This window comes from Somniosus microcephalus, unplaced genomic scaffold (assembly GCF_052327205.1).
Source record: "Somniosus microcephalus isolate GS21.2 unplaced genomic scaffold, FLI_Smic_1.0 scaffold311, whole genome shotgun sequence".
Taxonomy (NCBI): domain Eukaryota; kingdom Metazoa; phylum Chordata; class Chondrichthyes; order Squaliformes; family Somniosidae; genus Somniosus; species Somniosus microcephalus.
The window spans coordinates 198,844-216,317 of record NW_028225498.1 but is presented as its reverse complement, the minus strand read 5'-3'; the positions used below and the strand labels follow the sequence as shown (position 1 = coordinate 216,317).

The following is a 17,474-nucleotide window of genomic DNA, read 5'->3' as shown; positions in this document are numbered from 1 at the left end:
TGAGCAGGAGGAGCCAAGACAAGGAGAGGGTGCAAGAGGCAGGAGCCTTAAAGGGGCAGCAGGACGGGAGCGGCGAGACAAAGATGCCAGAAGGGAGCAATATAGGTGCACCATTGTCCCAGAGAGAGAAGGATCAGGGAGCAAGGGTCAGCGGTGGAGATGAGGTCGAAGGGAGTGACGCTGTTGGAGAAACCGCGATAGCAGGAAGACTCTCTATGGGAGATGATGTATCTGATGGGGAGCAGGCACAGAGGGATACAGAAGAGCTTAAGAGTGAGGAATTAGAGGGGGACAGAGACATGGAAGTGGGGGGTGTGGTGGCATCATGTGGAAAGAGAAAGGTTAGTGAGGGGCAGAAGGAGGGAGAAAGGGCAGCTCCTTGGCCCAAACTTAATGCAAGGAAGAGGCTGAAACAGCAGGGAAGGTTCAAACAGGAGGTGAAAAAGAGTCGGAGGCTGCAGGAAAAAGCAACAGCTAGCCAAAAAGTTGGGAAGGAGCATCAGAGGAGGGAAGGGCCAGAGATTAAATGATGGGGAGATTATCAGGCATACTTCCCTTCTTTGGAGCCATGATTACATTGGTCTCGATTAATGTGAACGGACTGAGGGGTGAGAAGAAATTGCAGCAGTTGTTGCAGGGTTTTAAAGGCAGGGACTTGTTGGGGTCGATTTGCATTGACCCGTGGAGTCGGGATTGGAGGCGTGCGGGGGGTTAAAGTCCCGAATTCGGGGGTCCCGACACCATCCCACCCCCAACCCGCCTCCATGTAAGTTTCAAAGGAGGCGGGTACCCGCCCCACACTGGGACCCGCCTACCCGAGGCGGGAAGGGATTAGTGCCAATTAACTGCCTGTTAACAGCTAGTTAACAGGCAGTTTTTAGCCTAATCCCTATTTTGAATGTTGAAATGTGGGATTCCTGACGGCTCCAAACCACGCCAAGTTACAGGAGTCGGGCCGTCGGGTTGAAGGACTTGGAGGGGTCGAGATGTCGGTGTTCAGGTGAGTGATGGGTGCATGAGTGCAAAGGTAAGTGTGTTTGGTGTGTGTAAAGTGTGTAAAGAAGTTTAAATTACCTGTACTTACCTTTACAGCCTTCCTTCCTTTAGGTTCGGGGAGTCCATCATCTCACCGGCACAGAAAGCAGTATGGCTGCGATCTGTCAAAAGTTATAGCCTGCAGCTTTCTGTGCCAGTGAGATTTCTAATTGAGTCTGTGTAGAAGGACTCAGGTTAGAAGTAAGACTGTCAGTGTTTGACAGCTTCAAACAGCTGTGAAACTCTGATATTTCATCTGTCAAAACACCTTGACAGATGAAATTTCAGTCTGTGACATCACCTGTTGCCGGGTGGCCCTTAATTGGCCTGCTGAGCCCGCTGGGCAGGCTCAACAAGGTCAATCAAGTTAAAATCATGTGGATTGGCCGCATCTCGATGGAGGTGGGACTACAACCCCGAAAGTTGTAGTCCCGCCTCCAACCCGACTTCTGAATGAAAATCACCCCCGTTGTGTCTGCAAGAAACCTTTTGGGATGAGGATATCCTAGAAAGAGTTCAGAAGGTTTGGAAGGGAGAGGTGTTTGCAAGTTGTGCAAACAAAAACAGTAGAGGGGTGGCTGTTTTGGTGAGTCCGTCTCATGAGTTTTTATTGAAGGTTTAGGAAGCATTTGGTTTCGGGGAAAATTTCAATAAAATGTTTTTGAAATCGATTAAACTTCTCCCTAGGTTTTATAAGGGGGTTGTAGAGACTTGGGCCCACTTTTTAAAAAGTGTGCAGTTTATGCCCAAGGGGCCTGAGGAATTTTTAGAACAGCCCTTATTTTTGAACAGGTGGGTCAACATCGAAGGAGAGGATTTATTTAATCAAGCTTTTATAAAAGCTGGTATTATATGTGTGAAAGATGTATTATACGAGGTAATTCCAGGTTGGTTGCCGGAAGCGATAGTGAGGGACATGGTGTGGGAGGAGGATCAGGAGGTAGAGGAAAAAGCAATAGGGATCATGTATGAGAAGATTGTGAGGGCAATGCCACAGGATTGGATGGAAGAAATAAATGCGGAAATCTCCAAAGGAAGTAAAATGCGTCCCGCTTTTCCATGCTTTCTGCTGGAGAAAGGGGGAGAGTTGGTCCAATTTGACAACAGTAATACTCGAGATTTCTATGAGGTATTTAGAGATTGGAGATTCAAGACACCTGCTGGTCAGGAGTTTTGGCAGAGTATATACCCACAGCTGGAATTCAACAGGATTTGGGAGGGAGTGTGGGCGAATTTTAAATGTCCAGAGTGGATTGAACTGGATTTCAAATTGGCTCATAACAGGATTTTTACCATGACGGTCTTGTGCAAGGTTGGACGAGTGGAGCCGGCAACTTGCCCAGTGTGTGGGATACGGGATGAGACTCTGTCCCATTTACTGGTGTTATGTCCACAGTTAAATGATTTTAAGTACTATGTTCGACAGTTGTGTGAAGCTTTTTTGCTGGGTGGGGACTGAAGAGCAAGAATGGGAATCCTGTGGGACTCAATTTTGAGATGGGGATTGCAGGAGAGTCTGCCTGAGTCTAGCGGAGCGGCAATTAATTTAATGTTCAGTTTGGCTAGATTCGTGATTGTGCAAAGAAGGAATGCTCTGTTTTTTAAGGGGAGGAGAATCAATCTGAAAGAGTATTTTAAATACAAGCTAAAAGATCATTATAAGGCTCTGTGGATGTTTTATTCAGAAAGGAATTTAAAGATAGTATTTTACAATCAATTTTTAAAGCACAATTGATTAATATATGTTACAGGAGACAAATTAAACTTCAGGTTTTGATGTTAAAATGTGGTGGCAGAATGGCTGTGCAGAGCAACGGAATGGAATTGTATGATACAATGAAATGATCACGATGTTGTAAATGTTCTTAATGTTCAATAAAGTATATTAATAATAAAAAAAGTGGGTAGCACACTCGCCTCTGAGTGAGAAGGTTGTGGGTTCAAGCCCCACTCCAGAGACTTGAGCACGAAAATCCAGGCTGACACTCCAGTGCAGTGCAGAGGGAGTGCTGCACTATTGGAGGTGCCATCTTTCAGATGAGACGTTAAACCGAGGCCCCGTCTGCCCTGTCAGGTGGACGTAAAAGATCCCATGGCACTATTTTGTCCTGGCCAATATTTATCCCTCAATCAACATCACTAAAACAGTTTATCTGGTCAGTATCACATTGCTGTTTGTGGGAGCTTGCTGTGCGCAAATTGGCTGCTGCGTTTCCCACATTACAACAGTGACTACACTCCAAAAGTACTTCATTGGCTGTAAAGTGCTTTGAGACGTCCAGTGGTTGTGAAAGGCGCTATATAAATGCAAGTCTTTCTTTCTTTTACTCTCTTCATTACAATCCTTCTTTATTTTAATCAATTACTACTCAGACTGTTCCTCTTAAACTCCAAATCTGCTATCCTATATGCTCTTTCCACTTCCCTCCATCCTCACTGTGTTGAAATCGAGACTTGTCACCACATCTTCTACAATGACTCATACTATCCTCCGATGGTGGATCTTCTTCCCTCCCTCAGTTTTCCCTCCTTTCTATAATCAATACATTTAAAAAACCCAAACTCTGGGTCACCTAATGGTTACTTATTGATTTATCACATTTTCTCGCCAACTTTTTCACCCTCGGTGATTTTCTGCACCATAGGCCCAAGCCCTTGATCTGTGTTTCTCAGTAACAGAAACCAATGCTGTTGGCCAAATGGTTAGCTAATGGTCATGAATTAAAATGTACTGGCACAAATATTCTTCTTAGGGATGGCCATCGTGCAGTCTCAACCAGTTAGTTTTCCCTGTTCCAATGAAATTCGGCTGGAGTCTGCTCTATAGAAACATGTTATTGCGGTTAGGAAATGGTAGGATATGTAGAGGATACCTAATGGGAGACAGTGGGCCATCTCGCTTATTCTATGAATCAGGAACCCTTAATAATTCAAGAGTGAGTTTATGACGATTTTCTTCATGAATTAAGTAAACTGGATTTACACAATTCCTTGCTGTGTATTTTTCCCATAAGTGTTTTATTTTAAATTTAATTTTACTCACTATTATTACAAGCATGTCAAGGCTTTGGAGAGGGTTTAGAGGAGATTTACTAGAATGGTACCAGGGATGAGGGACTTCAGCTATGTGGAGAAATGAGAGAAGATCGGATTGTTTTCTTTAGAGCAGAGAAGGTTAAGGGGAGATTTAATATAGGTGTTCAAAATGTTGAGGGGTATTGATAGAGTACATAGGGAGAAACTGTTTCTACGGTCATAGGGTCAATAGCCAGAGGGCACAGATTTAAGATAATTGGCAAAAGAACCAGAGGGGAGATGAGGAGAATTTATTTTTATGCAGCGAGTTATGATGATCTGGAATGCATTACCTGAAAGGGTGGTGGCATCAGATTCAATAGTAACTTTCAAAAGCAAATTGGACAAATACAGGAAAAGGAAAAATTTACAGGGCTACAGGGAAAGAGCAGGTGAGTGAGATGAATTGGATAGCTCTTTCAAAGAGCCGGCACCAGCACAGTGGGCTGAATGGCCTCCTCCTGTGCTGTATGATTCTAGGTAGGATGACTTAATACTCTTTCTGACAAGGTCCCACATGGCAGGCTGGTCAGAAAATTTAAAGCCCATGGGATACAAGGGAAAGTGGCAAGTTGCATCCAAAATTGGTCAGTGACAGGAAGAAAAGCATAACGGTCGATGGGTGTTCTTGTGACTGGAAGGCTGTTTCCAGTGGGGTTCCACAGGGCTCAGTACTAGGTCCCTTGCTTTGTGGTATACATCAATGATTTAGACTTCAATGTAGGGGGCATGATTAAGAAGTTTGTAGATGATACAAAAATTGGCCGTGTGGTTGATAGTGAGGATGAAAGCTGTAGACTGCAGGAGGATATCAATGGAGTGGTCAGGTAGGCAGAAAGGTGGCAAATGGAATTCAATCCGGAGAAGTGTGAGGTAATGCATTTGGGGAGGGCTAACAAGGCAAGGGAATACACAATACGTGGTAGGGTACTGAGACATGTAGAGGAACAGAGGGACCTTGGAGTACATGTCCACAGATCCCTGAAGGTAGCAGGACAGGTAGATAAGGTGGTTAAGAAGGCATACAGGATACATTTCTTTATTAGCCAAGGCATAGAATACAAGAGCAGGGAGGTTATGCTTCAACTGTATAAAACACTAGTTAGGCCACAGCTAGAGTACTGCATACAGTTCTGGTCACCACATTACAGGAAAGATGTGATTGCACTAGAGAGGGTACAGAGGAGATTTATGAGGATGTTGCCGGGAATAGAGAGTTTTAGCTATGAGGAAAGATTGGATAGACTGGGGTTGTTTTCTTTGGAGCAGAGGAGGCTGAGCAGAGATTTAATTGAGGTGTATAAAATTATGAGGAGCCTAGATAGAGTGGATAGAAAGGACCTATTTCCCTTAGCAGAGCGGTCAATAACCAGGGGGCATAGATTTAAAGTAATTGGTAGAAGGATTAGAGGGGAGTTGTGGAGAACAATTTTCACCCAGAGGGTTGGGGGGGTGGGTGGTGGGAGGGGTCTGTACCTCACTGCCTGAAAGGGTGGTAGAGGCAGAAACCCTCATCACATTTAAAATGTACTTGGATATGCACTTGAAGTGCTGCAACCTACAGGGCTACGGACCAAGACCAGGAAAGTGGGATTAGGCTGGATAGCGCTTTTTCGGCCGGCACAGACACGATGGGCCAAATGGTATCCTTCTGTGCCGTAAATTTCTATGATTCTATGATACTCCCTAATGTGAGTTATTTGATATCTGCCTCCTCAATCCCAAGGTGTCTGCTCACCATCCTGGGAAAAAAACAAATATATATATTTTTTATATTTTCTCTTGGGATTTATTTATTATGGCAAAGCATTTATTGCCCATCTATGATTGCTTTGAGGGCATTTATAGTCAACCAAATATTGTGGGGCTGAAGTCACATGTAGGCCAGACCAGGTAGATGTGGCAGGTTCTCTTGCTGAATTCAATTTCAGAATTTACCCTGGGTGGGATTATAAACTCATGACCTCCGGGTTACTCGTCCAGTACCATACTCTACTAATTAAGCAGTAGACACCTCTAGCCTAAACAAGTGGCTGTGGAATAACACTCCAGTATAAGCCACTGCCTTAAAGGGGGGGACAGAAAGGAAATTGAGTGGAAATTAAATATACGAGTTAGCACTCTGTTGATTAATTCTATCCAGCAGAATGTGGTAGAGCTTGAGCTAAAAAATGCAGGTCTAGAAATTCGTTCGGGCCAGTTTTCAAGTGTCAAAATGGGCGCAGGGAACAATCCCTGTGCCTGAAAGGAGGCCCGAAGATCGTGGAAAATTGGTCCTCGGGCCTCATCTAAAGAATGGTGGTGAGCTGTCGCCACTGTCACACCTCCACAGGCAGCTCGCCCAGCTGAACAATCGAACTTTGGACTGCCTGAGGGGAGCGGGAAGGGGGCTCATCGCAGCCAGCAGAAACGCACGGTATTTTGAATGGGCTGCGCTGCCCCTTAAAGCGGCTACACGCCCAAATAAAATGAAAGGGAACATTGGTAGAGACTGCCCAACTCACTTTACTCATGGCTAATAGAGAGGAGACTTTCTCTGGGTAAATCAAACTCAGCTTGCCAATGAGAAAAGGAAAGTTGTCTAACTCACTGCATCACTCAGTCCCCTATTTCTTTTTCATGTGGTAGAAGTTTAGTTTAATTTTATTTATTACAGATAGGAAGTACTGTACTTACAGTGAGGTCACCTGACTTTTCTAAAGGCCACCAACCCCGCAGACGTTTTTGCTGAAATATGGAGATAAGTTTAGTCTCAGAATCCTCTGCGATCATATCCAAGTCACATTTCTTAGCTGCTTTTGCACCATTAGGAAATCCATTCAGATCAAGTTCCACAGATCCTACAAACAGAAGGGGTCAGAAAAATACAAATGCACATGAAAAACTGCTTACATTGGATAAGTCCCTTCAGGTTATGGACAATGTTGTGAAGTGAATATTTTATCCATTCCCTTTTTTCAATCGTCTCTACATTTTAAATCCTACTTTTTTTTCCCCGCAGTTACCGTGCATCACCACATTCTCCACCAGTGGAGAAGCCAGGCCAACAGTCAACAGAAGAAGCAGGGAAAACAACCAATGAATTTGTGGCAACATTTACATTCAGGATGCTTGGAAGGAGCTAGTTTAACTTGGAAGGAGCTGGATGAAAATTACTACCAATCATTTAAAAAATCTGAGATTCATTCCCCTGAAGATGTAAAAATGACTTTGTCTCAGAACCTATTTGGGCAGAAAAATAAGTCACTGATAATGGCACTAACTTTATTCATTCACATTCATGACAACAGTAAAATATACCTGTAAATGCCGAGAGGTGTGCAATCAGTGGCCCAGCAGAGCACAAGGGGAAGCTAGATAAGTACATGAAGGAGAAAGCAATAGAAGGATATGCTGATAGGGTGAGATGAAGAGGTGTGGGAGGAGGCTCGTGTGGAACATAAACACCGGCATGGACCAGTTGGGGTGAATGGGCCATTTCTGTGCTGTAAATTCTATGGGGGCGATTTTCCCTGGATACCTTAGGCGGTAAAGAGCTTCCAAGGTGGCCAAGATGGGGTCTTAAGCTGAAAAAATGTTTTTGCCCGCATTTTACGCAAGACGCCATCTTGGCAAAGGAGTTGAAGCTTGCGCTAGGAATGGCCGCCCGAAGGATCGTTAGGGGGTTGACTGCCACTTAAGTTGCCTGCTAGCGCTCATTAAGGAGGCTGCATGGCATTTTGCTGGCCAGCGCGTGACCTAACGCCCTCTCATAATAGCGACCAGCTGATTGGGAGTAAACAAGTCGTTCCTGAGGATTTTGAGCGCTACTTAAAGGTATATCCCCTTTTACTGTTCACTTGCTGCTGGACTTTTGAAGAGGACTTTTGAGACACATCGGGAGACTTTGTGGGACACATTGTCAAGACTTCACCAACACTCGAGCAACATTTATTCTGGAAATTCTCTGAGGACTTCACCTATAAAGATTAAGTGCTGTGCTACTCTCTCTTATTGGACACCTTATAGGAGTCACCAGGAGAAAGGGAGTGCTTGGTGTTGTGTCTGTGTATAATAAGACACAGAGTGCAGGAGAAACGGTACAACAGGTGTTTACTCAACGTGGCTCACAGTGGAACTGCCTGTACAGATTACTACTCAGTGCTATATACAGGTGTGGTCACTGCCGGTACTACAGTATACATGAGCTGTAAAAAGTAGCTCCCCCCCCTTAAAGGTATACACATTACAATTCCTCCCCTTTTAGATTAACAGTACCATAACACTCATTTAACTATTAAATATCAAACTAATTACAATTAACACTTTTAACATGCAACATTAGCTGAAAATAGTCTATTTATATATTCAGTCTTTGGGGAGGCCTCCTGATCCTTTCTGGATAGCGCCTTTCCCGAGTGTCTTGCTCTTGGTGCGGAGGCGATTCTGGCCCCCTGTCGTCGGTTGGTTCATCAGCTTCCAATGCTACTGTTTCTGGGGTAGATGCGACCCGTATGTCAGGTTCATCACCAGGTACGTATGGGTGAGGCATGGGGTTGACTTGTTGCTGTGACTCTAGGATCTGGTCAGCATGGCGTCTCACGATGCTCTCCCCAACGTCCACTGTGTACATTAGTGGGCCCTGCCGTGTGCATATCGTTCCTGGCTGCCATTTTTCTGTTCAGTAGTCGCGGGCCAAGACTGGTTGCCCTACATTGAAGCTCCTTGTTGGCTTCTCATGGATGTGCTGGAATTGCTTACTCTCAACATCTCTTCGTACGTTTGGTCTGAGCAAACCCAAGCGAGATCTTAACCTTCAGTTAAAGAACATCATGGCTGGGGCCTGGTTGGTGACTGCATGTGTCGCATTCTGGTAGGCGAACAGGAAATTGTCCACCTTGTGCTGCAGCGGAATGTTGTCATTGTACATAGCCTTTATTGCCTTCTTAAAGGTTTGTACGAACCTCTCAGCCAATCCATTTGTGGCTGGATGATACGGGGCGGATGTGTAATGCCTTACCCCATTCTTTTTCAAGGACCTCCTGAACTCTTCGGACACAAACTGTGGTCCGTTGTCGGAGCAAATCTGTTCTGGCAAGCCATTCCTGGCAAAAATGGTCCGTAGGACTGCAATAGTTTTCTCCGTGGTGGTGGAGGACATTTTGATGACCTCAGGCCATTTCGAGTGCGCATCCACGGCTATTAAAAACATTGAGTCCATGAATGGACCAGCAAAATCAATATGCACCCGTTGCCATGGAGATGAGGGCCGCTCCCATGGGTGTAGAGGGGCCTGTGGTGGTGCATTTTGGACTTTCTGGCATCCTGAGCAGCTCTTGGTCAGGTCCTCGATTTGTTTATCGATTCCCGGCCACCACACATAAGCCCTGGCTAGGCTTTTCATTTTTACCCCTCCCAGATGACCCTCATGAAGCTCATTGAGCACTCTATCCCTTAACTTGGGTGAAATTACCACTCGGGATCCACACATCAAGGTCCCCCGGCACACTGACAGCTGTTCTCTCCTTGTCGAGAATGCTGGCAACAGTGAGTCGCCATGTGCTGGCCATCCCTTCACCGTCAAATCATATACCCGAGACAGTGTCGGGTCATTTCGGGTTTCCTTTTCGATACAAGCGTTAGTTACCGGTAGGTATTCAACTATAGTCGAATGGAATATTTCGACAGGATCCACTGCTGGTGCTTCCTCCGCAGTAGGCAGTGGCAGGCGTGATAGCCCATCAGCATTTCCATGCTGTTTCGTGCCCTTATATTCAATCTCATAGTGGTGCGCCCCTAGAAAAAGTGACCATCTTTGTAGTCGTTGCGCAGTCATCACCGGAACGCCCTTCTTCGGATTAAAAATGGAGACAAGAGGCTGGTGATCAGTCAGCAAGGTGAATTTCTGCCTGTGCAGATAGTGATTGAACTTTTTCACTCCCCACACTAGGCTGAGGGCCTCCCTGTCAATCTGGGCGTAGTTACGCTCGGCTGAGGTTAGTGATCGTGACGCAAAGGCTATTGGCCTCTCTGAGCCGTCCGAGAATTTGTGCGACAGCACCGCTCCAATGCCGTAGGGTGATGCATCACATGCCAACCGAATTGGTAATGCCGGGTTGTAATGGGCCAATGCCTCTTTTGATGTGATTAGTGTTTTGCTCTTCTGGAAAGCTCGTCTACATTCGTCACTCCACTTCCATGGCACCCCAGTTTGCAGTAGGGTGTTCAGTGGGTGTAGTATTGTAGACAAATTTGGCAAGAACTTATGGTAGTAGTTTGCCAGCCCGAGGAACGACCTCAGTTGTGACACATTTTCCGGTGCTGGAGCCTTGACTACTGCCTCAATCTTCTCTGGGGACTTATGTAGCCCCTCTTTATCGATAACGTGGCCACAATACGAGATCTGTTTTCTAAAAAACTCGCATTTGGGGTGGTTAGCTCGGAGCCCATATTCCTGCAATCTAGTGACCACCTGCTCCAGGTTGGCAAGGTGATCACTGTCATTTTCGCCCGTGACCAGGATGTCGTCCAAATAACACTGGGTCCCTGGGATCCCTTGCAGGGCTTGTTCCATTGCCCTCTGCCAAATAGCCGGAGCTGATGCTACCCCGAATACCAGCCAGTTGTATTGGTAGAGACCTTTATGGGTGTTGATTGTGAGGTATTTTTTTGATGCTTCTGCTACCTCCATTTGCAGATACGCCTGGGCCAGATCAATCTTAGTGAAGCGTTTCCCTCCAGATAGCGAGGCGAAAATATCTTCAATCCGCGGAAGTGGATATTGTACGGTGTGAAGGATCGGGTTCACTGTTACCTTAAAGTCCCCACAGATGCGAACCTTCCTTGGTTCCCCAGGCGTGCTGCTCAACGACTTTTTCATCACAGGGATGATGGATGTAGCCCACTCGCTCCAGTCTACCTTGGACAGTACACTTGAATGTTCCAGACTCTCAAGCTCTGCTTCGACGGCTGGGCGGATCGCATAAGGTCTGGCCTTAAAAAATTTTGGGCTTGCGTTTTCTTCAATTTTAATCATTGCTGTCATGCCTTTTAGTGTTCCGAGTCCTTGCTGGAACACACACTTCTTTCATGTCAGTTAGGATCTTTGACAGTCGCCCAGGTGTGACATCGTCATCCTTTTTGTCAGCCACAGTCAGTGCCTGTATGGAATGCCAATCCAGTTGTATTTTTCGGATCCATTCACGTCCCAGTAATGGTGGTCCTCCATCTTGCAATACATACAGGTCTAGTTTTGGTGTTTCCTTAACGTTATATATAACGGTCACCCTTATTTTTCCTTTGGGGTAGACTTTTTGCCCCGTGTACGTCTTCAAAATAATTTTTGTGTCTCTCAAGGGTATGTGTGAGAATAGCCGCTCATAGTCCCGTCGGTTTATGACTGTTAGGGCTGATCCTGTGTCCAATTCCATCTTTACCTGGACTCCTGCTATCTTGAGAGTGACCCAAATGGTTCGGTGATCCTCCGTTGTGATCACATTATTTAGTTTCAGACAACTCAGTTCCCTGCTTTTGGAGTCGTTATCACTCTTTTGTTCGTCTGAACTATTCTCCGTCATCTTATGTACCTTCTTGTGCTTTCCTTTGGTAGGTTTCTTATTGCTGGTTTTCTTTCCCGACCTGCAGACTCGTGCTATGTGTCCTACTTTTCCACACTGTCTGCACACTTTGTCTTTGAACCAGCAATCATTCTGGTCGTGCGTTGTTCTGCCGCAGCGATAGCACTTCTCTGTTCCATATGACATTTCGTTTGTGCCATATTCTTGCGGTCTCTGTTGTATCTCTGCAGTGCCCCGTGCTGCTGCTTCATATGATACCGCAATGCTGAAAGCCTTTTCCAGCGTAAGGTCCTTTTCAGATAAAAGCCGTTTCTGGGTTCCTTCACTTTGAAGCCCACACACAAACTTGTCCCTTAAGGTATCTGCCAGTCCCGCTCCAAACTGGCAGTGTTTCGATAGTTTGCGCAGTTCTGTTAAATAATCAGCATTGCTTTCATCCTTATGCTGGTTCCGTCTGTGAAACTTGAATCTTTCTGCTATCAGCAGCGGTGTGGGGTTTAAATGTTCCTGTAGTATCGTTACTATGTCTTCAAAACTCTTTTCCATTGGCTTCGTTGGGGTTACTCGATTTTGTAATAACCCATACGTCTTTTCACCCATTAAATTTAACGATGCTGACGCTTTCTTGTCATGACACCTCATTTGCCTTGCAGTACACCTCTATTCGTTCGACATATGTAGTCCAATCTTCGACTTCATTGTCAAATGCGGTGATACTGCCACTCTTCGGCATTTTGGGTGTGGTTTAAAATGGCGTCTCCCAATGGCTTAAAATGGCATCTCCCACGCTTTCCTTCCTCCCCCGCTGCTGCCAACGCCGCTCCCGGCGGTTCTCGTGGCAATGGCAGCGCCCTGTAGGTTTCGCGCGCTTCTCCTGCGCTGCTGCCAACGCCGCTCTCGGCGGTCCTCGTGGCAATGGCGGCGTCTCGCGGGTTTCTACGCGTCTCTCTCTCCCTCTCCGACGCTGCTCAGCCCCTGAACACCGGCTGTGCCCTGTGCGCTCTGCCCTCGCTCTCTCTCTCCCCCGTCGACGCTGCTCGGCCCTTTGCTGTGCATCTCGGTCGGGCTCTAACCCGTCGCTGTCCGGGAAGGGTCTGCGCACTACCTGTTGCCAGCCCGTTTCGCTGGACCACCTCGACTGGAAAGCCAAGCCTGGCTCTCGACAGCCTCCCCCGCAATTCTCGAGTCTCTGCTGGATGACTGGGCGGTTGCCCGTGGTCGACGCCCGAGTCTCTGGCCTTGACCTCCAATCCACTGATCTCCAGGAATGAATCCCCGGGAGGTGATGCAGAGTTGCAGGTAGGTTCGAACTTGCCTTGTCGCCAATGTTGTGTCTGTGTATAATAAGACACAGACTGCAGGAGAAACGGTACAACAGGTGTTTACTCAACGTGGCTCACAGTGGAACTGCCTGTACAGATTACTACTCAGTGCTATATACAGGTGTGGTCACTGCCGGTACTACAGTATACATGAGCTGTAAAAAGTAGTTCCCCCCTTAAAGGTATATACATTAGACTTGGTCATCGCTATCGTGCTAGGGGTCCCCCTTGGTCTCCAGGAGGAATGGGAGGAGGACGAGGACATGAGGCCAGGCAGAGCAGCACCAGCTGCTGCAGGAGGGAGGGACAGGAGGCCGAGGTGGACTCCTTCCCCCATCTGCGGGTACAGGACATCCCCCCTCCTCCAGGACCTCCAGTGCCACGTTTGAGAACCTGTGTGTCCTCTCACTTGGTCCCTTAGCCATCCTGAAATGTGCCGCTGTGTGTCATCCAGCACACTCCACACCTTCAGTGGAAGTGGGTGCGTCGAGCCCACATATACTGCTTCACGAAAATTGTGTCTAATCAGCACTTGAGTGCTATACCTGCAGGTGTCTGCTTTAGCACCTCCAAGCAACTTCAAATTATGGTAATCAGCAATTAGGACCAAAATTGCGTGCTAAAACCAGACTTTCAAAAAGGCGCGTGTTATTAGCACAACATCCATTTAGCACCCATTTTTGCCCTTTCACCAAAATAAACCCCTATGCAGTGAGTTGTTATGATCTGGAATGCACTGCCTGAAAGAGTGGTGGAAGCAGATTCAATAGTAACTTTCAAAAGGGAATTGGATAAATACTTGAAGGAGTAAAAATTGCAGGGCTATGGGGAAAGAACAGGGGAGTGGGATTATTTGGATAGCTCCAGAGGCACGGTGGACCAAATGGCCTCCTTCTGTGCTATATCATTCTATGATTCTTTCTGAGCCCAGAAATGACACCATGAGCTAAGTGGTTACCTGTCCATGCTGGGAGGGATCCTTCTTCACAGCTTCATGCCACTTTTGTAGGAGGAGCTAGGGCAGGATGGGATGGGCAGATTAGAAGATTTCCCTGGTGGTGTCATCACCACTACCGTGAGTTGAACAAAGAGGTCAGAGGACAAATTTGAATAGTTGAAATTTGGAACTATAATATCTACAAACACATTGCCACAAGATCCCGGGAGGCCAATCAGAGAATCTGGATGAATTCTAGAATAAGGAAAATAATGCGGTGGACACCAATATTGAATACTTCCATTTTTTTCAAGATAAAAATGATCTGACAATCAATCCCTTTGAAATTATTTACTTCAGAATTGTGGGTAAGTGAGCTAAGGGTGTATTCAAACAGCAACCCTTGCTGATTTTTCCCCTCCCTAGAAGGGTGCTAAGGCCAATTGTTGTATCTCTATTACATGATGCTATCCAAGAGGTTTTGCCTTCAATTAAATGTGGGAAATGAAGTCTCTAACATGAACACTGTTTTCTAAATAAGCAAATTCTGACCCAATTTAGATTTTGATCAGCTTTATCTCTACTCTGGATACAAAGCTAAAGTAGAATTGAGGAAAACTAACTGAACCGGTTTCATACCCTGTATAATGCCAACAACTAGCATTTCTGTAATCTTTACCCAAAACATCAAACTATCTCCCTACTTACAGAGATGCTCACACACTTGCTGCGTATGTCCAGCGTTTGCTGTTTTTATTTCTGACTTCTAGCATTTGCAATTAGCGTGGTAGGTTTTCCCCTGGAGTTACGCTGGGAAGCCCTGTTTCTGAGCTGCGGCACTATTTCCAGGATGTCCCATCAGAACTGATGGGGTGGGAGGAGGTTATAACATGCCCACCTATACACAAGTGGGCACATTGAAATAATAAAGGAATGACAAAAATACGTCATCCAACGTATAATCCGCCATTTATGCCATTGCAATGCTGGCCTGAGGGATCCCGATTCATCACCGGCATTTACTGCAAGGGTCACTTCAAATGTAAGTTCCCCAAAAACCGATGTCATCAATTTTTTTTTAATGTACTTGTACTTGGGATGTGGACAATGCTAGCAAAGTGGTGTTTATTGCCCATCCCTAGTTGCCCTGAAGAACCAATCACGTAGTGTGGGACTGGAGATATATGTAGGCCAGGCCGGCTAAAGTTCGAACGGCTCGCTTCCCTAAAGGACATTAGTAGGCCAGTTGAGTTTTGACAACAAGATGAACATAAGAACATAAGAAGTAGGAGCAGGAGTAGGCCATACGGCCCCTCGGGCCTGCTCCGCCATTCAATAGGATCATGGCTGATCCGAACCTAGACTCACGTCCACTTCCCTGCCCACTCCCCGTAACCCCGAATTCCCTTATCAGCTAGGAAACTGTCTATCTCCATTTTAAATTTATTTAATGTCGCAGCTTCCACAGCTCTCTGAGGTAGCAAATTCCATAGATTTACTGCCCTCTGAGTGAAGAAGTTGCTCCTCATCTCAGTTTTGAAAGGGCAGCCCCTTATTCTAAGATTATGCCCCCTAGTTCTAGTCTCACCCATCAGTGGAAACATCCTCACCGCATCCACCCGATCAAGCCCCCTCACAATCTTATATGTTTCGATAAGATTGCCTCTCATTCTTCTGAATTCCAATGAGTAGAGGCCCAACCTACTCAACCTTTCCTCATAAGTCAACCCCCTCATCTCCGGAATCAACCGAGTGAACCTTCTCTGAACTGCCTCGAGAGCAAGTATATCTTTTCTTAAATATGGAAACCAAAACTGTACGCAGTATTCCAGGTGTGGCCTCACCAGTACCCTGTATAACTGAAGCAAGACTTCCCTGCTTTTATACTCCATCCCCCTTGCAATAAAAGCCAAGATTCCATTGGCCTTCCTGATCACCTGCTGTACCTGCATACTAACCTTCTGTGTTTCATGCACCAGGATCCCCAGATCCCTTTGTACTGTAGCACTTTGCAGTTTCTTTCCATTTAGAAAATAACTTGCTCTTTGATTTTTTCTGCCAAAGTGCATAACCTCACACTTTCCAACATTATATTCCATCTGTCAAATTTCTGCCCACTCACTTAGCCTGTCTATGTCCTTTTGCAGGTTTTTTATGTCCTCCTCACTCACTGCTTTCCCTCCCATCTTTGTATCGTCGGCAAACTTGGATACGTTGCACTCCGTCCCTTCTTCCAAATCGTTAATATAGATTGTAAAGAGTTGGGGTCCCAGCACTGACCCCTGCAGAACACCACTCGTCACTGATTGCCAACCTGAGAATGAACCATTTATCCCAACTCTCTGTTTTCTGTTAGATAGCCAATCTTCCACCCATGCCAGTATATTGCCCCCAACCCTGTGATTTTTTATCTTGTGCAGTAATCTTTTGTGTGGCACCTTGTCAAATGCCTTTTGGAAGTCCAAATACACCACATCCACTGGTTCCCCTTTATCCACTCTGTTTGTTACGTCCTCAAAGAATTCGAGCAAATTTGTCAAACATGACTTCCCCTTCATAAAACCACGCTGACTCTGTCTGATTAAATTATGCTTATCCAAATGTCCTGTTACTGCTTCCTTAATAATGGACTCCAACATTTTACCAACCATAGCCGTTAGGCTAACTGGTCTATAGTTTCCAGCCTTTTGTCTACTTCCCTTTTTAAATAAGGGCGTTACATTAGCAGTTTTCCAATCTGCTGGGACCTTTCCTGAATCCAGGGAGTTTTGGAAAATTACCACTAATGCATCCACAATCCCTACCGCTACTTCTCTCAAGGCCCTAAGATGTAAGCCATCAGGTCCAGGGGATTTATCCGCCTTTAGTCCCATTATCTTACCGAGTACAAACTCCTTAGTGATTTTAATCATGTTTAACTTGGTGGCATAGTGGTTAGCACTGTTGCCTCACAGCACCAGAGACCCGGGTTCAAATCCGGCCTCGGGCGACTGTCTGTGTGGAGTTTGCACATTCTCCCCGTGTTTGCGTGGGTTTCCTGCGGGTGCTCCGGTTTCCTCCCACAGTCCAAAGATGTGCGGGTTAGGTTGATTGGCTATGATAAATTGACCCTTAGTGTTAGGGGGATTAAATACGTGGAGTTACGGGGATAGGGTGGGATATGTGTTGGTGTAGGGGTTGCAGGGATCGGGTGGGATATGTGTCGGTGCAGGCTTGATGGGCCGAAATGGCCTCTATCTGCACTGTTGTGATTCTGTGATTTCTGTGAACTCCTCCCCCCCATAGCCCCCTGTTTGTCCAGTGTTGGGATATTTTTAGTGTCCTCTACTGTAAAGACTGATACAAAATATTTGTTCAGCGTTTTTGCCATCTCCATGTTCCCCACCGCTAATTTCCCGGTCTCGTCCTCTAAGGGACCAACATTCACTTTAGCCACCCTTTTTCTTTTTATATAACTGTAGAAACTCTTGCTATCTGTTTTTATATTTTTTGCTAGTTTACTTTTAGAATCTATCTTCCCTTTCTTAATTAATCTTTTAGTTATTCTTT

General features: G+C 45.9%; 1 protein-coding gene across 1 annotated transcript in view; it reads right to left on the bottom strand.

Moving 5' to 3' along the window:
- The window catches only part of LOC147081887 (fer-1-like protein 6), a gene marked incomplete at its 5' end in the record, with an annotated part of 215,446 nt that overhangs the window by 12,032 nt on the left and 185,940 nt on the right, over nt 1-17,474 (bottom strand). The window contains one exon of the mRNA XM_085980616.1: nt 6,787-6,950. Coding sequence (XP_085836742.1) covers nt 6,787-6,950 — 164 coding nt within the window. The remainder of the gene's footprint in view (nt 1-6,786; nt 6,951-17,474) is intronic.